We start from the raw sequence: 14,361 nt of genomic DNA, 5'->3' as shown, positions 1-14,361 counted from the left end.
GTGCTTAGCCACTGATTTGGTGTGAGTTATGGACCTAAATGATATAGAGAATTTTGGACTTCCTTCTGTGCTTCGGTTACCTGCCTGTAAAAAGGGTAAAAGGAATTTTCTACCTACGTTGTGAAGTTGGGAGGGAAGTCACATGGAGAACTGGAAAAGCCTTACACTTGTACTATCCAAAGCCGTAAAACCTCATGGAATATGTGTTTGTAAATATGCAAATATATAGCACAGGCATACACCAGCATGTCAAACTGGAAGTGTAGGAAAGGGTTAAGAGAAGGAAAGGAAAAGGGGATTGTTTTTTTTCACACAATGAGCACAAACATGGAGGTTTTGCTATTTCTGCAGTGTATGCAGGGATTTCCCCACATGGGTATGGGGAGCAAGTATATAATGTTTGTACCCAGCATGGGTACAAACATTGCCTTTTGTTTAATGATTATGTCTAGACCATTATTTATGCTAAAAGGAATATCTTATTCATCTGTGATTAAGTCATATCTCTGCTTTGGCACTGTTGGGCAGGGATGTATTTAATGCTAATCTCCTGAGCCCAAGTGCTGACCCAAAGGGAAAAAAGCATTTTATCTTCTAGAAATTCAATGAGGTATCTTTTATAAAGATTTTACCAGATAGCTCCTCAGGGCCTGGAAAAAGCATATTTTGATCTCTTAAAATCAATTTGACATTCAGTATCAAAACCCAAGTGTGCCCTTTGAGAAGGACCATCACTATAATTGAGCGAGGTGGTGAGGGTGCATGTGAACCCATGGCAACACCACTGTCAGTGGCACACACAGTTTGGTGACTGAGGCCAAGGCCATGGCAGCTGCTTCCCATGGCTCCAGCCTCCTGGGAGTCAGCAGCCAGGAGCTCTGCCTTTTCTCTGACTCTATGAAATCTCAGTATCAACTTTCTGTAATCCACTTTTGTGTAATTAAGAATGTGCCTGTTCACCAAATTATTTATCCTCAGTATTGAGCTCTTCCATCAATGGACTGCATATCCAAACCTACTGCTAAGAGTAGTTTCTCATACCTTAAAATATACAGCATTAACTTGGGATAATTTAAACTTTATTTATTTTTGATATCTCATGAATGATGCCTTGTTTAATTTGAGGTTTGTCATAAACATGGAGAAAACATTTGCTTGTACTTGAATTTACATTTCCTTGTATAAAAAGAAAATGTTTCAGAACTTCCCCAGAACTTTCAATCCCACTTGAGGTACTTGAAATAAATGACTCAGAGGTGGTAGCGCTGTCTTCCAGTCAATTTAGCGAGTAAAATCTAGTCTTAGAATTCTCAAAAGTACCTATAATCTCTCACATGAGAAATACTTAACTGCAGCTAGATAGTTTCAGTAGATACCCTGCTTTGTCTAGGAATTTTATGTAAAAAACATGCTCATTTGGAGTCTCTATATTTCTAACTCCACTTTGAAAATGTGTATCCACAAGAGTTTTCTGAAGATATTGGTTAACTAGAAAGCAAAGGAATCACTCTCTCTAGTTAAAACAGAAAAAAATTTAAATTAGTTTTCAGTCTTCCTTTTTATGAAGGTTTGAATACAAGGATGCTTGCCATCTAAACAAAAGTGTCATGTCAATTGTATGAGAATTTATAGTATTTCAAGCTTTTTCATATTTGTGATAGAATCTATTGTTTGTCATGGGGGAAGACTCAGCTAGAATTTGAAACTTCAAACATTGTTTTGCTCAAAAGCAGTAGTATATAGTTATTAAAGTTACTTATATCTGCTTAACAGCGAATCTGCTTCTCATGGGAAAGTTACAGATGCTTTCATTCTCCCAGAAATATGTCAAAAAAGATTATATGAAAGTAAAGAATCCTTCAAAATATCTCTTTGTTTGGGTTTTTTGGGGTTTTTTTTGGTTGGTTTTTTTTTTTTTTTTTTTTTTTAATCCTTTTCATTTTGCATACCCCTGCTTCCATCTCTATAGCTGACCAAAGGGATACAGATTTCCTTTGAACCTTATTTAACTCTTAGGAGTTTGGAGCTGAAACTCTGGAATATGTTACTTGTTTGAGTGGAGCAATTAGTTACAATCTACTTACAATGGGCTTTTATTCTTAATTCACACAGAATCAAAGAATCAGAATTCACTCAAGGTTACTGGAAGCTCCTTGTAAAATGCATTTCTTGTCCACAGCTGCTTGTCAGAGACAAGTCCTGTGTTCATTAAAAGCATACTAAGAATTTAGCAGAAGATGAAAGGGATTTGGTGAAATTAGAAGGCAAATCATCCTCCTGGTTATGAAAGTGAAGTGGGGAGGGTGCATTGGGGAAGGACAGTCTGAAAAGGGTACTGACAGTATTTTGGATGAAACAGATCCCATTTAGCAAGTGAAATTTTGTACTCTGTACTGCTCATGGCAGATAGCATTGATTAAAAGCTTTGAGGGAAGCTTTCTGATGAATTTAGAAGTTTAAATCAAGCAACTTGATAATTTCCACAATCAAACCCAAGTATATTGTGTTGAAGTGGGGAATGGACCGGTTCTAGGAATTTCCCCCTCAGAAACAGAGGAAGGGATGAGCTTCACAGGGCTGAAAATGTGAAGAATAAGCGAGGCACTGAGGCTGCCTGTGCAGTTGCAGTGGATACATCCTGTCCTCATCCCATCCAAGCAAGGAGCTCTGAGGCAGGGAAAAGCCAGCAGACCATGTTGTCATATGGCTGATTCCCCAAGGTTTGCCTGTGAACAAAGTCCTAGACAGACTTTATGCTGCTTCTTGAGTGGAAAGGGGAACACTGAAGTAAAAATATGCCAGCGAGCTACTGCATTGCTACTGGGGCTAGACATTCCTGCCCTCCACATGCAGGAGCTCTGTGGTACACAGGGATATGCAGCAGCATTCCTATGACCATGTTCTCTTCTCCCAGCAGAGTGCCCAAAATTAAGTTTTCCTTGTTTTTTACCTAGCAACAGAATTCTTCTTTTTTTGTCTTTGTTATAATTATTTAAAGAAAGAAATAATACTTTCCTGACACAAACCCCTTGGGAATTACATCAACCATATGAAATATAAATACGTTTTTTCTCCTGTTGTATAAATAATGGATTAGGTTTTCACTGGAGAAACTGAGAGTAGGATTTAAGGACAACTTGTGTAACTCTCAAAGTAGGCTGTGGTGTACAGCAGCAGACTGTTATAAAACATGACACAGTAGGAAATGTGATTAATGTGTGATGGAAACCCCTTGGTAGATCAGGTCACTAAAGTATGTACCCTACCCATGGTTTGTCTTATGCTCAGTGAGCATCTGGACAGAAATAAACTGCTATCTGGTGGTGTGTTATTTTATCCAGTAATGTGTGATTTAATAATACAATTGTCACAAAATACCTTTTCTGTGTTTATGGAAGAAAAGCATTTAGCAGTTTTTAGGATAAAAGACAAGAATTTGAGCATAAAAATGAACTACTATTCTTCCCTCAAGGAAGATACAAGTCTGATTTAGGGAGAACACCCAGAGCTGAATGTGAACTTGGTGTCCTCATACCAATTAGCAGCAGATGAGAAGCATGTTGCAGAGCAACAGCCTATGTAAGAGCTCTGGGATGCTCACAGAGTGCCTGCTTGTTTTATGGGGCCAGCCAAGCAAAACTGCCTGCTTGGCATGTGCTCCACTGGGCTGGTGTTTTGTCACTGTTGCAAGACATTGCTTTTGTAGAGAAGTAAATAAAATGTGACTGCCAAATCCCCTAGCATGAGTTTTCTAAATCTGGTGTATCCAGACCCCTGATTCGGAATTGCATTAAGACCTCCCAGGAATTCTAACCTGGAACAATTCAAGCTTCTGTTGATGCATAAACAGGCATGTTTATGAAAACAGAGTAGCTTGGATCTGTTTGTCCCTTTTTGATTAGTGATGAGCTAATTTTATTTTAAAACTTTACTCCTTGGTGCATGAAGGGACAGAGTGAGCTCAGTGGAGCTGAAATTTCCTGAATTATCATTTTAGCCCTGACTCTGGTTTAGGGAAGCATATTGGGTTAATCTAAAGTTGCTGTGACTTTTTCCCAGTTTTCTGAGTCAGACTTTCTTTCATATATTAGTGCAGGGAACACTGACAAATTGTAGGACTCTGCAGCCTATAATTGATATTTCCAGTTATTTTGTTCTTTTGTTGTTGTTGTTGTTTGACAAGGTTTATAAGTCAAGATTTAGGTAAAATTTAAATATCAGCTTTCTTTTCTCTGGCTGAATTCTATCAATATTGCATTTGTTGTTTACAGAAGTGCAATCTGAAAACTGAATTCAGAGGAATTATCTAGGAATAAAATATATTCCCAGTGTGATATATTTTTATTGTAATGAATCATAAAATGGCCTGGGTTGGAAGGAGTCTGAAAGATTATCCAGTTCTTACTTCCCTGCCATGGGCAGGGACACCTTACACTAGACCACATTGCTCCATCCAGCCTGGCCTTGAACACTCCCAGGGTGGGGCATCCACAGCTTCTCTGGGCAATCCATTCCAAGTTAAGTGAGGGACAGTTTTGTCTTGTGTGTTCTGAAAGGAAAAAGTAGTTTTAGCAACAGAGCTTTGGTGTAGCTTACCTATATGAGAGCAGAACCAGAAATTAAGATAATAGGTTTAATTAACAAAAAAATCTACATTTTAAACCATCATGCTCAGAATCTTTAAATACGAATGCTGATAAATAGCTAAGACATTCATTAAATGTGCTCTATATAATAGGAATTTTGTCAGGTTGTGAAAAAATGTTAAGCTACTTTGAAAATAAAATTTGTCAGATTGTTTCCAGAAAAATGGATTTTCTTTGGGAGATTTGTGTCCATATGATGTTTTTCTCATGAAAAATTTAAGACACTAAGACAAATTTCTCAGCTACATGCCAAACCACTTTGCTGTTTATTTGCAAGTTATTTTTCTAACAAGAAGGTAATGTTAAAAGTAGCTTTTTTCTAATTTCTAAAGATAAGCCTTTTTATGACAAGTTTTCCCTCTTGCCTCCTTTGAAGGGTGTGTTGTTCTGCTAAAAAGTGAAATAATGTCAGAAGTTCTGAGATGCTACTGCTCCCTCAAAACATTATTGATCCTTTGGAGGAGAAAAACGTTTGAATTAAAACTCAGGACTTAGTCTTATGAAACTTTCCTGTAGGGTTCTGCCTGTGTGACCTTGTCCAAATCATTAAATACTGATACTGGGAGATGTACTGAGGGCATTCCACAGGTGCTGGGCCCTGTGCTCTTTGTATTTAATTTTCTCTGTTCTGAGTGGACCAGCAGCAATGGAGCCGTCAGAGGAATTTGGGGTACTCTTTTACACAAACCTGTGAAGACAAATTATTTCCATTTTCAAATGGACAGAGCCATGAGCTGTATCACTAAGCTTTGTTCAAAGGAACCAAAACCTTTAATAATGAAGAATCTAGGCAGTTCCATTTATGGTAGAAATCCCTGTTTTGCTCATCCAAGTGGTTTAGGCTTTTTTTAAAGCCACTTCACTTTGAAACTTGGTCCATGTGAAGGAAAATGGTGTCATTTACAGGTGTTGTGTAGTGTTTACACCTGTGTAATTTACAGGTGCTGCAGCCTGTTAAATGCCCAGTGACAGACACTGGCAGGCTAAGGCATAGATCAACCAATTGCTATTAACTACATGTAGTAGATGATAAGAGAGTAGCTCAGAGAGGATTGTATGACCTACATTTTCATTTAATTTCTCACTATGTTTGCTGTGTCATATGGTTAACCTGGTTAGCCTGTTTTTAACTGTTCTGTTTCTGCAATTCTTTGAAAACTTATAATGTATGATGTGTAACCTATTAAACATCTCAAGTTGCTTGTAATTTAGGCTTTGGAAACATCTCCCCACGCACACAAGGTGGAAAGATATTCTGTATCATCTATGCCTTATTGGGAATTCCTCTGTTTGGTTTTCTGTTGGCTGGTGTTGGAGATCAACTAGGGACAATCTTTGGAAAAGGAATTGCCAAAGTAGAAGATACCTTTGTTGTGAGTATGCTGACTGCCTCATTTTGTTCTTTTCCTGCTTGCTCTGAATCTCACACGTGAAATGAAAAGCCTGAAAAACAGGGTATGGCTCATTGTTGCAATCAGATGTACAGGAAAAGGTAGAAAGGACTTCGGCACAGTCTGAACTTGCTAATGAGCACCTCTGAGAATTAGGTGAAGACATATTCCCTACCATTTTTATGGTTGGGAAGAGGAATAAGACCTAAAGAATTTTGGTTTTGCTCTGTCCTTGTTACTCGTAAGCTTGCTGTGATGCTTACCCTTAAAGGTTTTTATCTAGATTGTGATAAGAAATGTATTCACTGAAATTTTTGAAGCAATGAATGCTTAGTAACCAACTTTGTAGCTGTTTGCATCAGCACTGCAAGTGTTAGGACTGGTTTTCCACATCAAGCCCTACCCTTGCATGCAGGACACCTTTTCTTTATGGAAAAGGTCTGACATGGCTTTGGTTTTCATGCAAAGCAATCTGGGCCTGTGCTAAGTAGTCTTATGCAACAGGCAAACGCAAGCTTGAAAGCTTTTTGAGAAAAGGCATGCATTTTCAGCTTTGAAACATCAGTTCGTGTCCAGACTAGGTACTGGAGAATAACATAGATTTCCATTGAGATTTGTCTGAAAAAGGAAAGAACATTCCATGAGAACATTTTATAATTTCTGGGTTTTCATAGCTGATTTTATTTTTTTATAGTTATAGAAGTTCTGAGATCAATTTGTGCCTCTTTTTTGCTTGTAGAGATAATGATTTTCCTTTTTTTAAAATTCTGGGTGTATCCCTATAAGAAGAATGCCCCAAGATAAAAAGCAGTATCACCCCCTCTTTTGACAAAATCTGAGTGAAAACATTGATCTAGATGTTGCAGTCTGGAATACTCTCTAATTCTGTTATTAGCGTGCCTAAAGAACTGGGAAATGCTGATGGGTCAGAGCAGGTGTAATAGCTTGTGTTATGTTGCCATAACACAAGCTATTACTCTGATTTGGGTTACAAAAGCTCGACCTTGGTCATGCTGACTGTAAACACAGTTCCCACTGAAACTTAAAAAACAAGAAAACATCCACTGTGAACAACATAATTTCATTTTCAGTTGATTTCTGTGAAGGTTTCTTGTATAATCCCTTCTTTTAGGTTAAACTGACATGCATTGGAGGGATGAAAAATGGCAAATTGGCTGGGCATACAAAATGGAATTTTGCAGGGGTCTGTTCTAGCTGTAGTGCAGTTTAGAAAAATTTTAATAGCTTACACAACAGCTAAATGATGTGGTTCATTAAATCTGCAGATGGTCTCAAGCTGGGGAGACAACTAAAACTTGGAGGATCAAAATGATCTTAAAATTTTTGAAAAGAAGTCTGACTAGATAGGATTAAATTTAAGCAGGACAAATACAAAGTAATATATGAATATAATAAAATACGCAGCTGCATGCCAGGAAACAGCTGTCTAGGTGCAATTTTATGGAAGTGTTCTGTGGACTCTAGAAGTTAACATGCTAACATGGGTTAATGTCATACTGCCATGGAAAATAGGCAAAGCATAAGAAAGGCTCGTTCCATCCCATTTAGTGCTATTTTTTCATATCTATTTTTGAGTACAACACTTAATGAAACATGGGCTAGTTTGCTGGTGCCAAGGGATTGCAAGAAAAATAGGAAGGGGAAGAAGAGGAAATAAATAAATTTGGTTAAAAGAACATGTAACTGATAGAGAACTCCTGTGAAAGTTTGCTGGAAAGAGAAAATTAACAATTTCTGTATTTGTCTTGGATAAGACCATAAACAGTACACTTAAACAGGAGTTAAGATGTAGGTTAAGCATTAGGAAAATTATCAGATGACAAGAGTATGATCACAGGTTGCCTGGCCAGTAATATATTTTCAGTGGCTTAGGTGGGTTTATTTCGCCCTTGGGCAGGTTTGGCTCTCTTACATCCCTTCCAGCTCTGCTTTGTAGGATATGGTTTAGCCGATTATTTGATTGCAGAGAACTGTATGATTAGAATTCACCTTATTTAGTTGATTATTTGTGGATATACAAAATGAGAGAAATTGCAGGTGCATGCACTACTTGAATATCTAGACAGCCCTCAAAACTTTTACATCATCAGCTGTTGGTTTTACTGAATGCTACACATCCTGCTCACCTGGGAAGAGTCCAGCCCTGCTCTGCATTGACTGCTGGCAAATGTTTCCTAGGATAGTCATGCTTGCTTTGAAACCCTTTTCAGAATAAAATCCTGCTTGAATTTTCCTGTTTGTTTGAGAATTATAATGCAGTGTCCTCTAGAGCTATGTAGTGCACACTAGGAGGTGATGGGTACTGATGTGCACAGGTGCAGTTTTATTATCAATGGGTTTCCTGTCTTTCCCCTTCCCTTTCCAGAAATGGAATGTGAGTCAGACCAAGATTCGCATCATTTCAACAATAATATTCATACTGTTTGGCTGCGTGCTGTTTGTTGCCCTTCCTGCAGTTATATTCAAGCACATAGAAGGCTGGAATACATTAGATGCAATTTACTTTGTGGTTATCACTTTAACTACCATTGGATTTGGTGACTATGTTGCAGGTAAGATGTTTTTCATAACTCTTTATCTTATAATGTTTTGCACATTGATATTTATTCTGCATTTTTTTTTCTTTGTTTTGGGACAGATGTATCTCTCTTGTGGTACCTCTCTCCCAGTTTTATCCTTTATGATTCATGTGATGGGGCCTGTCCTCATTTAGATTGATGTAACGGCATAGAGATAGGAGGTGGGACACTGAAATTCGTGGTGCATTTCTCTGCCTACTGCTTTTTCCTCTTCCTATCCTATTAAAAATTAAGTAGAGTATCATTTAGGTAAGGGTTTTGTTTTATTTTTCTTACAGGTTGCAAAGAGCAAATACTAATTGAGTATTTTAATCTGAATACATTTTTCAGCTGGGCTTGTTTGAAATGCCTCACCCTGTGAAGTGATATTGTGTGTATCTGTTACTTTCAAAATATTCCAAAGCTCTCTTTCTGCCATTGAAATGTCTGTATTCTGTAGGATCTGCTGCATCCTACTCTGTGACTCTTTGTCAGTACACATTTGCCCATGTGCTTTTTGTAATGTCAGGAGAAGTTTTAGCACAACCCATAGATAACGTGTCCAATTCTTATGGTTCCATTAAGATGATTTGTAAATCACTTCGATATACTGAGCTAAAAAAAAGTCTGGGCCAGCTCTCTGTGTCAACTTTTTTCTTGAGAAGATGTCAGGGGTGTTAGTTCACCTCTTAGATTTGTGTAAGTAAATGCTGTTTGTGCTGAGAAAGCATGTTGATGCAAGTCAGTGATGTGTAGAGGTGAGGATTAGAAACTCAGAGCTTTGTGGTCCAAACCTGAGACTTGCTTTCCTTGGCCTTCTGCTGATACAGAACCATAATTTCTCTCATGAAATGCCTCTCTTCCCACCTCTGAACTCAGTGCAAGGCAGAGGTGGCTCACAAGGCCTTTTGCGCTGGTCTGCTCTCAGTGAGAGGCTATGCTGGAGGGAATTGTTTTTAGTAGACACTCACATGCTCTGGGCTCCTCCTGTGTCTTGTCTGTGCCCATGGCTGTTGTGTGAGTCCAAGTGTGCCAAGCTGAGGTTCTCAGGCTGGGTAACTCCTCTTGTAGATGTGTCTGAAGTTTTGCCTTGATGGCAGTAAAGGGCCTTGTCACTGGCAGAGATTTTTCAGGTTGATGAGGTCCAACAAGGACCTCTAAAATGTCAGAACTGCTTGACACATTTGTAAATTATGTGGATAAAATGGGGATAAATTTAGTTGTTGAAGATACTAAGCTACTCAGGCAGCCTTCATTTTTAGACTGCTTACAAACTTGTCAAAGATTCCTGTAAACTACAGAACTGAGCTGTAAAATAGCAAATCAAATTTCTTTTGACTTTTACATAGTTATTTGTGATGTTTCCAAATGTCTTTGTATGTGTCTTGACTTCTGCCTTTCCATGTTCTTTCCCGTATTCTTTTTCTTATTTTCATTTTGTCTTCAGAATTTGTGATTCTGGTCAGATAACAACTAGCATTAAATAAAAAATTTATGCTGTTTCTAAGTTAAGAATCTGGGTGTTTTAGACTTTCATTCCTGAAGGGTATGTGTATGACAGGGAATAAAAATGATAGTGTATTAAAGACCTGGTTTTATTTACTGTAAAGCATTATGTGAAATGGCCCACTTGGCTCTAACTAGAACACTGAGTACATTCATCATTATTCCCATTATAAATTTCCATAGACTTTTCTATTTGTAGATCATTTGATAATTTTTTTTCCTACATTGTCTGCTTTTTAATTCTACCAGGAAACACTTTCTCTTTCTACAGAATATCCTTGAACTATATTGTTCTATAGCTGATGGCCTTTTATGGTTCACTTGAAAGATGTTCTTTATTTAATTTCAAATCCTACTGTAAGTCCATTATTTCAAAGCATCAGAAATGTTGTCTACCTTCTTTGAGCAACATGCATAAGACTTGTATTTGAAATGCAATGTTATTGACTTAAAGGGGCAGTGGGATTTGTACTTGCAGAGACAATGCTCAAGAGAACAGGGTTAAATGGCTGTCTCCATCACAACAGGGAGGTTAATGTTCCCATGGGACTATATTCTGACAGGGATGAAGTCGATAATATCTTTGGGTGAACTAAATACTCTGATTTTGGCCGGTGACTTGAAGGATTTTTCAAAAATGTGTTTTCTTTGCAGTATATAATTGGCCAGTTAAATAAAAATTTTGTAAAATAGGTAAGGTATTAATTGATTTTGCTTTGCATTGTGGAAGTTTTCAGTCATTGGTGTGTATATAAGCACAAAATTATTTGAAGGAAAATGACATTGCAATTCTCAATAGAGCTGATAAAATTATTCTTAAGAGCTAGGCTTCCTATTAATTTTGAGGAAGCATGCAGAAATTTTTTTCACCCCAACAAATTCATACCTTTTTTTCATGATTTTTTGGTTTGCTTGTTTCTTTTTTAGGTAAGTCATAACTACAGAGTGGACACTAAGGGCCACTGATATTTTTGTGGTTTTGGGGTTTTGTCTGGAGAACTCTCCTTGAAGTTTAGGAAAACTGAGTGTCACAAACAAGGGAGAAATACAAAGAGTTAAGACCTGTAATTCTGTATAAGGCTGTAAAAGAGGTGGTCATAATAGAAATTGTGGTTCTAGAGCATGCTGGTCTTGGTTCTGGTTTGCCATGGTGTGGCAAAAACCAGCAGACAGAATTATGCTTCAGTCTATTTGGTGCCTAGATGCAGCACATTTTGAAAAACTTACACTGCCATTAATTTATTCATTTTTCTGACTTTTTTTCCTTAAAAAATACTTACAGTGAAAATTTCCTTCTTCCACTTATTGTTATAGTCAAACTTAAAGCATAATGCTGGGCAGTGATGGTCTGATTTGCAATTATATTGGAGTGTACTTCTTGCAATAAAAGTCAAATTGATCATTCTTTTAGCACTCTGGAGGGCCCACATGATAATCCATATATGTGTGTCAGTTTTGGCCCATAAAGTTCCTTCAAAACATTCAAATTCCTATATATTTGAAAAATTTAAAGTATTTTTTTCCTAGGAACTGCCATCTCAGAGAAAAAAACCATAATTTTACAAGCCCCACATAATCCCATGGTTGTGTTGACATTTGTGTTGGTGTGTGGGGAAAAATTTCCAAAATACCTATCATTTTTCACTAACATGAAACTTTCTGCTTTCTGGTGCCACTGCAAGTAAGAGCTGTAAAGAAGCCCTGAAGAACTTTCAGGAGGTAAAGAACAGAGTGTTACTCAACAGCTGTACCAAAAGGGAACCAATAGCTGAACATGTAATGGTATCATTAACTGTAGTACAGGCTGTTATATTAGAAATTCTTTTAGTTCTCCAGGATTTTTTTTTAACTTTCTTTTTTGTCCTGCAGACCATGTACTCTGTTTGCAGAAACCAGAATAAGGAAACGTTCCCTTTGTTAGTCAGAGTCTAAGGTGTTGTTTGGAGCCTGTGGAAACTTCAGCTGGAGTTTCCATCAGTAAGAAAAGCCTGAAGGAAAACATAATAGACTGATCTCTCCTGGTGCATACAAGGAAGGAAAAGATGAAAAGGCCTTGCAATTCATGTTCAAGAAAATATATGAACAGTATTCCAAAAAAATTGACTGCTTCTCTGTCTCATGAAATTACTTGATTTTTCAAATTCTTGGAATTGTTCAATTTTTTTGGAGGGAGAGAAATTATTTTTTTATTTTATTTGAGGAAGGATTATTGTAGCTTTTTTGCAAAAAAAGAAGAAAAACTGTACTACAGCCTGCACTGCCTTATGAATATCAGGACATAGTCAAACATCCCTTTTCTGATTTTCAAGAGAAAACATTGACTTTAATATGACAGAAGAAAACCCAAACAAAACTATTAATATCTTGTGAAAGAGAAAAAGAAATCTTCTCATGTTCAATGTGTCATGATTTCAGTACAATGAAATATATTTCTGTGACTAAAGTTTGCACTGAGGCACGTGAATATATCAGTATAATTGGCAATATATTGTTCACGTGTACAGATAAATTCTTTAACTTGCAGTGTAGTTTGGAAAGTATATTCAAATATTTCTAATGGCATCAATCTAACAGGTTTCAAAGCTAAATTAGGTGACATGTCCAAAACTTGACTAAATTAAGTAGAAGGCAAAAATATAAATAGCATATCAGTAGTCTGTTTCACAGTGGAGCATAATGATGATATAAGATTGACTCAACTGGTTCAGTGAAACAGATCACAGAATTCTGAAAATGTTACTTTAAAAATGTATTGCAACTCTCATTACTTTTGTGAGAGTTTGGGGTTTTTTTGGCTTGATTTATTTTCCATGTTTAAACCCTGATTTTTAATTCACTGCTTTTTCACTCTTTCATTCTGTAATAAACTCTGATGTATTGCCACTGTGATACACATACCTGGCTCTGCACTGTGTTGCTTGGCCTGAGACCCAGTTTGTACAGAAATGAGATATTTTAGTCTCATTTAATGTCACTGACCTGGGGCACTTGACCTGATGGTCATAGCAGCCCAGTTGATCTGCTGTCACTGTGTGATACCACGCACCAGCAGAGAGAAATTGCTGTCCTGCTGAGCCAGGGGCGTGTCCAGCATCCTGGAGGAGAGCTCTGTGCCCTCCCACAGGCTCCAAGTCCTTTTTTGGCATTTAGAAGAGCTCTTTGCCCTCTCGGGACTCAGTGTCCATAGTCGGGGCTCTCTGCTGTGAGCTGAGCTTTAAGCTGAAGATGGAGCACTGGCTTGTTTGATGTCTGTGCAGGATAGCATGTGAGGAGTGTTTTAGATCTGTGCTTTGTTTTCTGAAGTAGCTCTCCATTTTCCATTGAGTGGCATCAAGTGGTTTCTCTGGCCTACTTACATTCCATCTCTGACAGTGCATCTTGGCCCCAGCCTTCTGCGCTTCCACGTTGCCACATGAACTAGTCTTTCTCTGTCCCCCCCTTTTTTTGCAGTCCTCAGAGGCAGTTCCTTTCAAGCTGCAGGGCTGAACCTCCATGTGTCTTTGAAGTGGGACAAATTGCATTTCTGGATTAAACATGTTTGTCGCAACAGGGATGGTGGACAGCTACTTGTTATTCTGCAATTAAAATTGGATTATATAATTTTTCTATATCCAGACTAATTTTTACTGCTGATGAAAAATTATAGACATTTCCTTGTTTGCAGTGCCAACTTTTAAATAACCCATAAATTTTTGCTGGTGTGGAACTAAGATACTCAATGTTGACAGCACTTTCTATTCTCTCCTTCTAATTTTGAAGTAAAAATGCAAAGCCAACCAATTTTATAGAAATAATTACATGTTTCTATTTTGAGCCAGTTACTGTAGAAAGAATGGGGAGAAAGAGTGACAACAATGAAGTCAATTATTTACTTTCAAAGGGCTTGTTTTACATAAATAAATAGAAATTTATATACTTGTAACCCTGATCTCTGACCTGAGAACCAGAATCTGTCCTAAAGCATGCCTGAGATATTCACTAATGTCTTTCTTCACTGAAACAGAGTTCTTGACCTTAGTAAGGAATATGTTTGGGCCATAGAACAATTTATGTTTTCCAAAGTGTTGAAAATCCCAAATAAAATTTATTTGGCAGATGTAAGAATGATGACAGCAGCAATACAATAGCCTGTGATGATGATGGATGGGAAAACTTTTTCTCATAGTCTTCAAGCAACTTTAGATCAAATCTTTACCAGAAAACATCTTGGCTATAAACTGTGGCTGCTCTTGGTAACAG

The 14,361-nt window shown here is 37.5% G+C and overlaps 1 protein-coding gene across 1 annotated transcript in view; it reads left to right on the top strand.

Moving 5' to 3' along the window:
• Window positions 1-14,361, top strand: part of KCNK2 (potassium two pore domain channel subfamily K member 2) — a 74,663-nt gene that overhangs the window by 43,247 nt on the left and 17,055 nt on the right. The window contains exons 4-5 of the mRNA XM_041477065.1: window positions 5,859-6,019; window positions 8,424-8,610. Of these exons, the coding sequence (XP_041332999.1) occupies window positions 5,859-6,019; window positions 8,424-8,610 (348 nt within the window). The remainder of the gene's footprint in view (window positions 1-5,858; window positions 6,020-8,423; window positions 8,611-14,361) is intronic.

The sequence above is a fragment of the Pyrgilauda ruficollis genome, unplaced genomic scaffold, assembly GCF_017590135.1.
Source record: "Pyrgilauda ruficollis isolate IOZ18807 unplaced genomic scaffold, ASM1759013v1 scaffold4, whole genome shotgun sequence".
Lineage (NCBI taxonomy): Eukaryota > Metazoa > Chordata > Aves > Passeriformes > Passeridae > Pyrgilauda > Pyrgilauda ruficollis.
The sequence above is the reverse complement of the archived record's forward strand: the minus strand, read 5'-3'. Positions and strand labels throughout refer to the sequence as shown.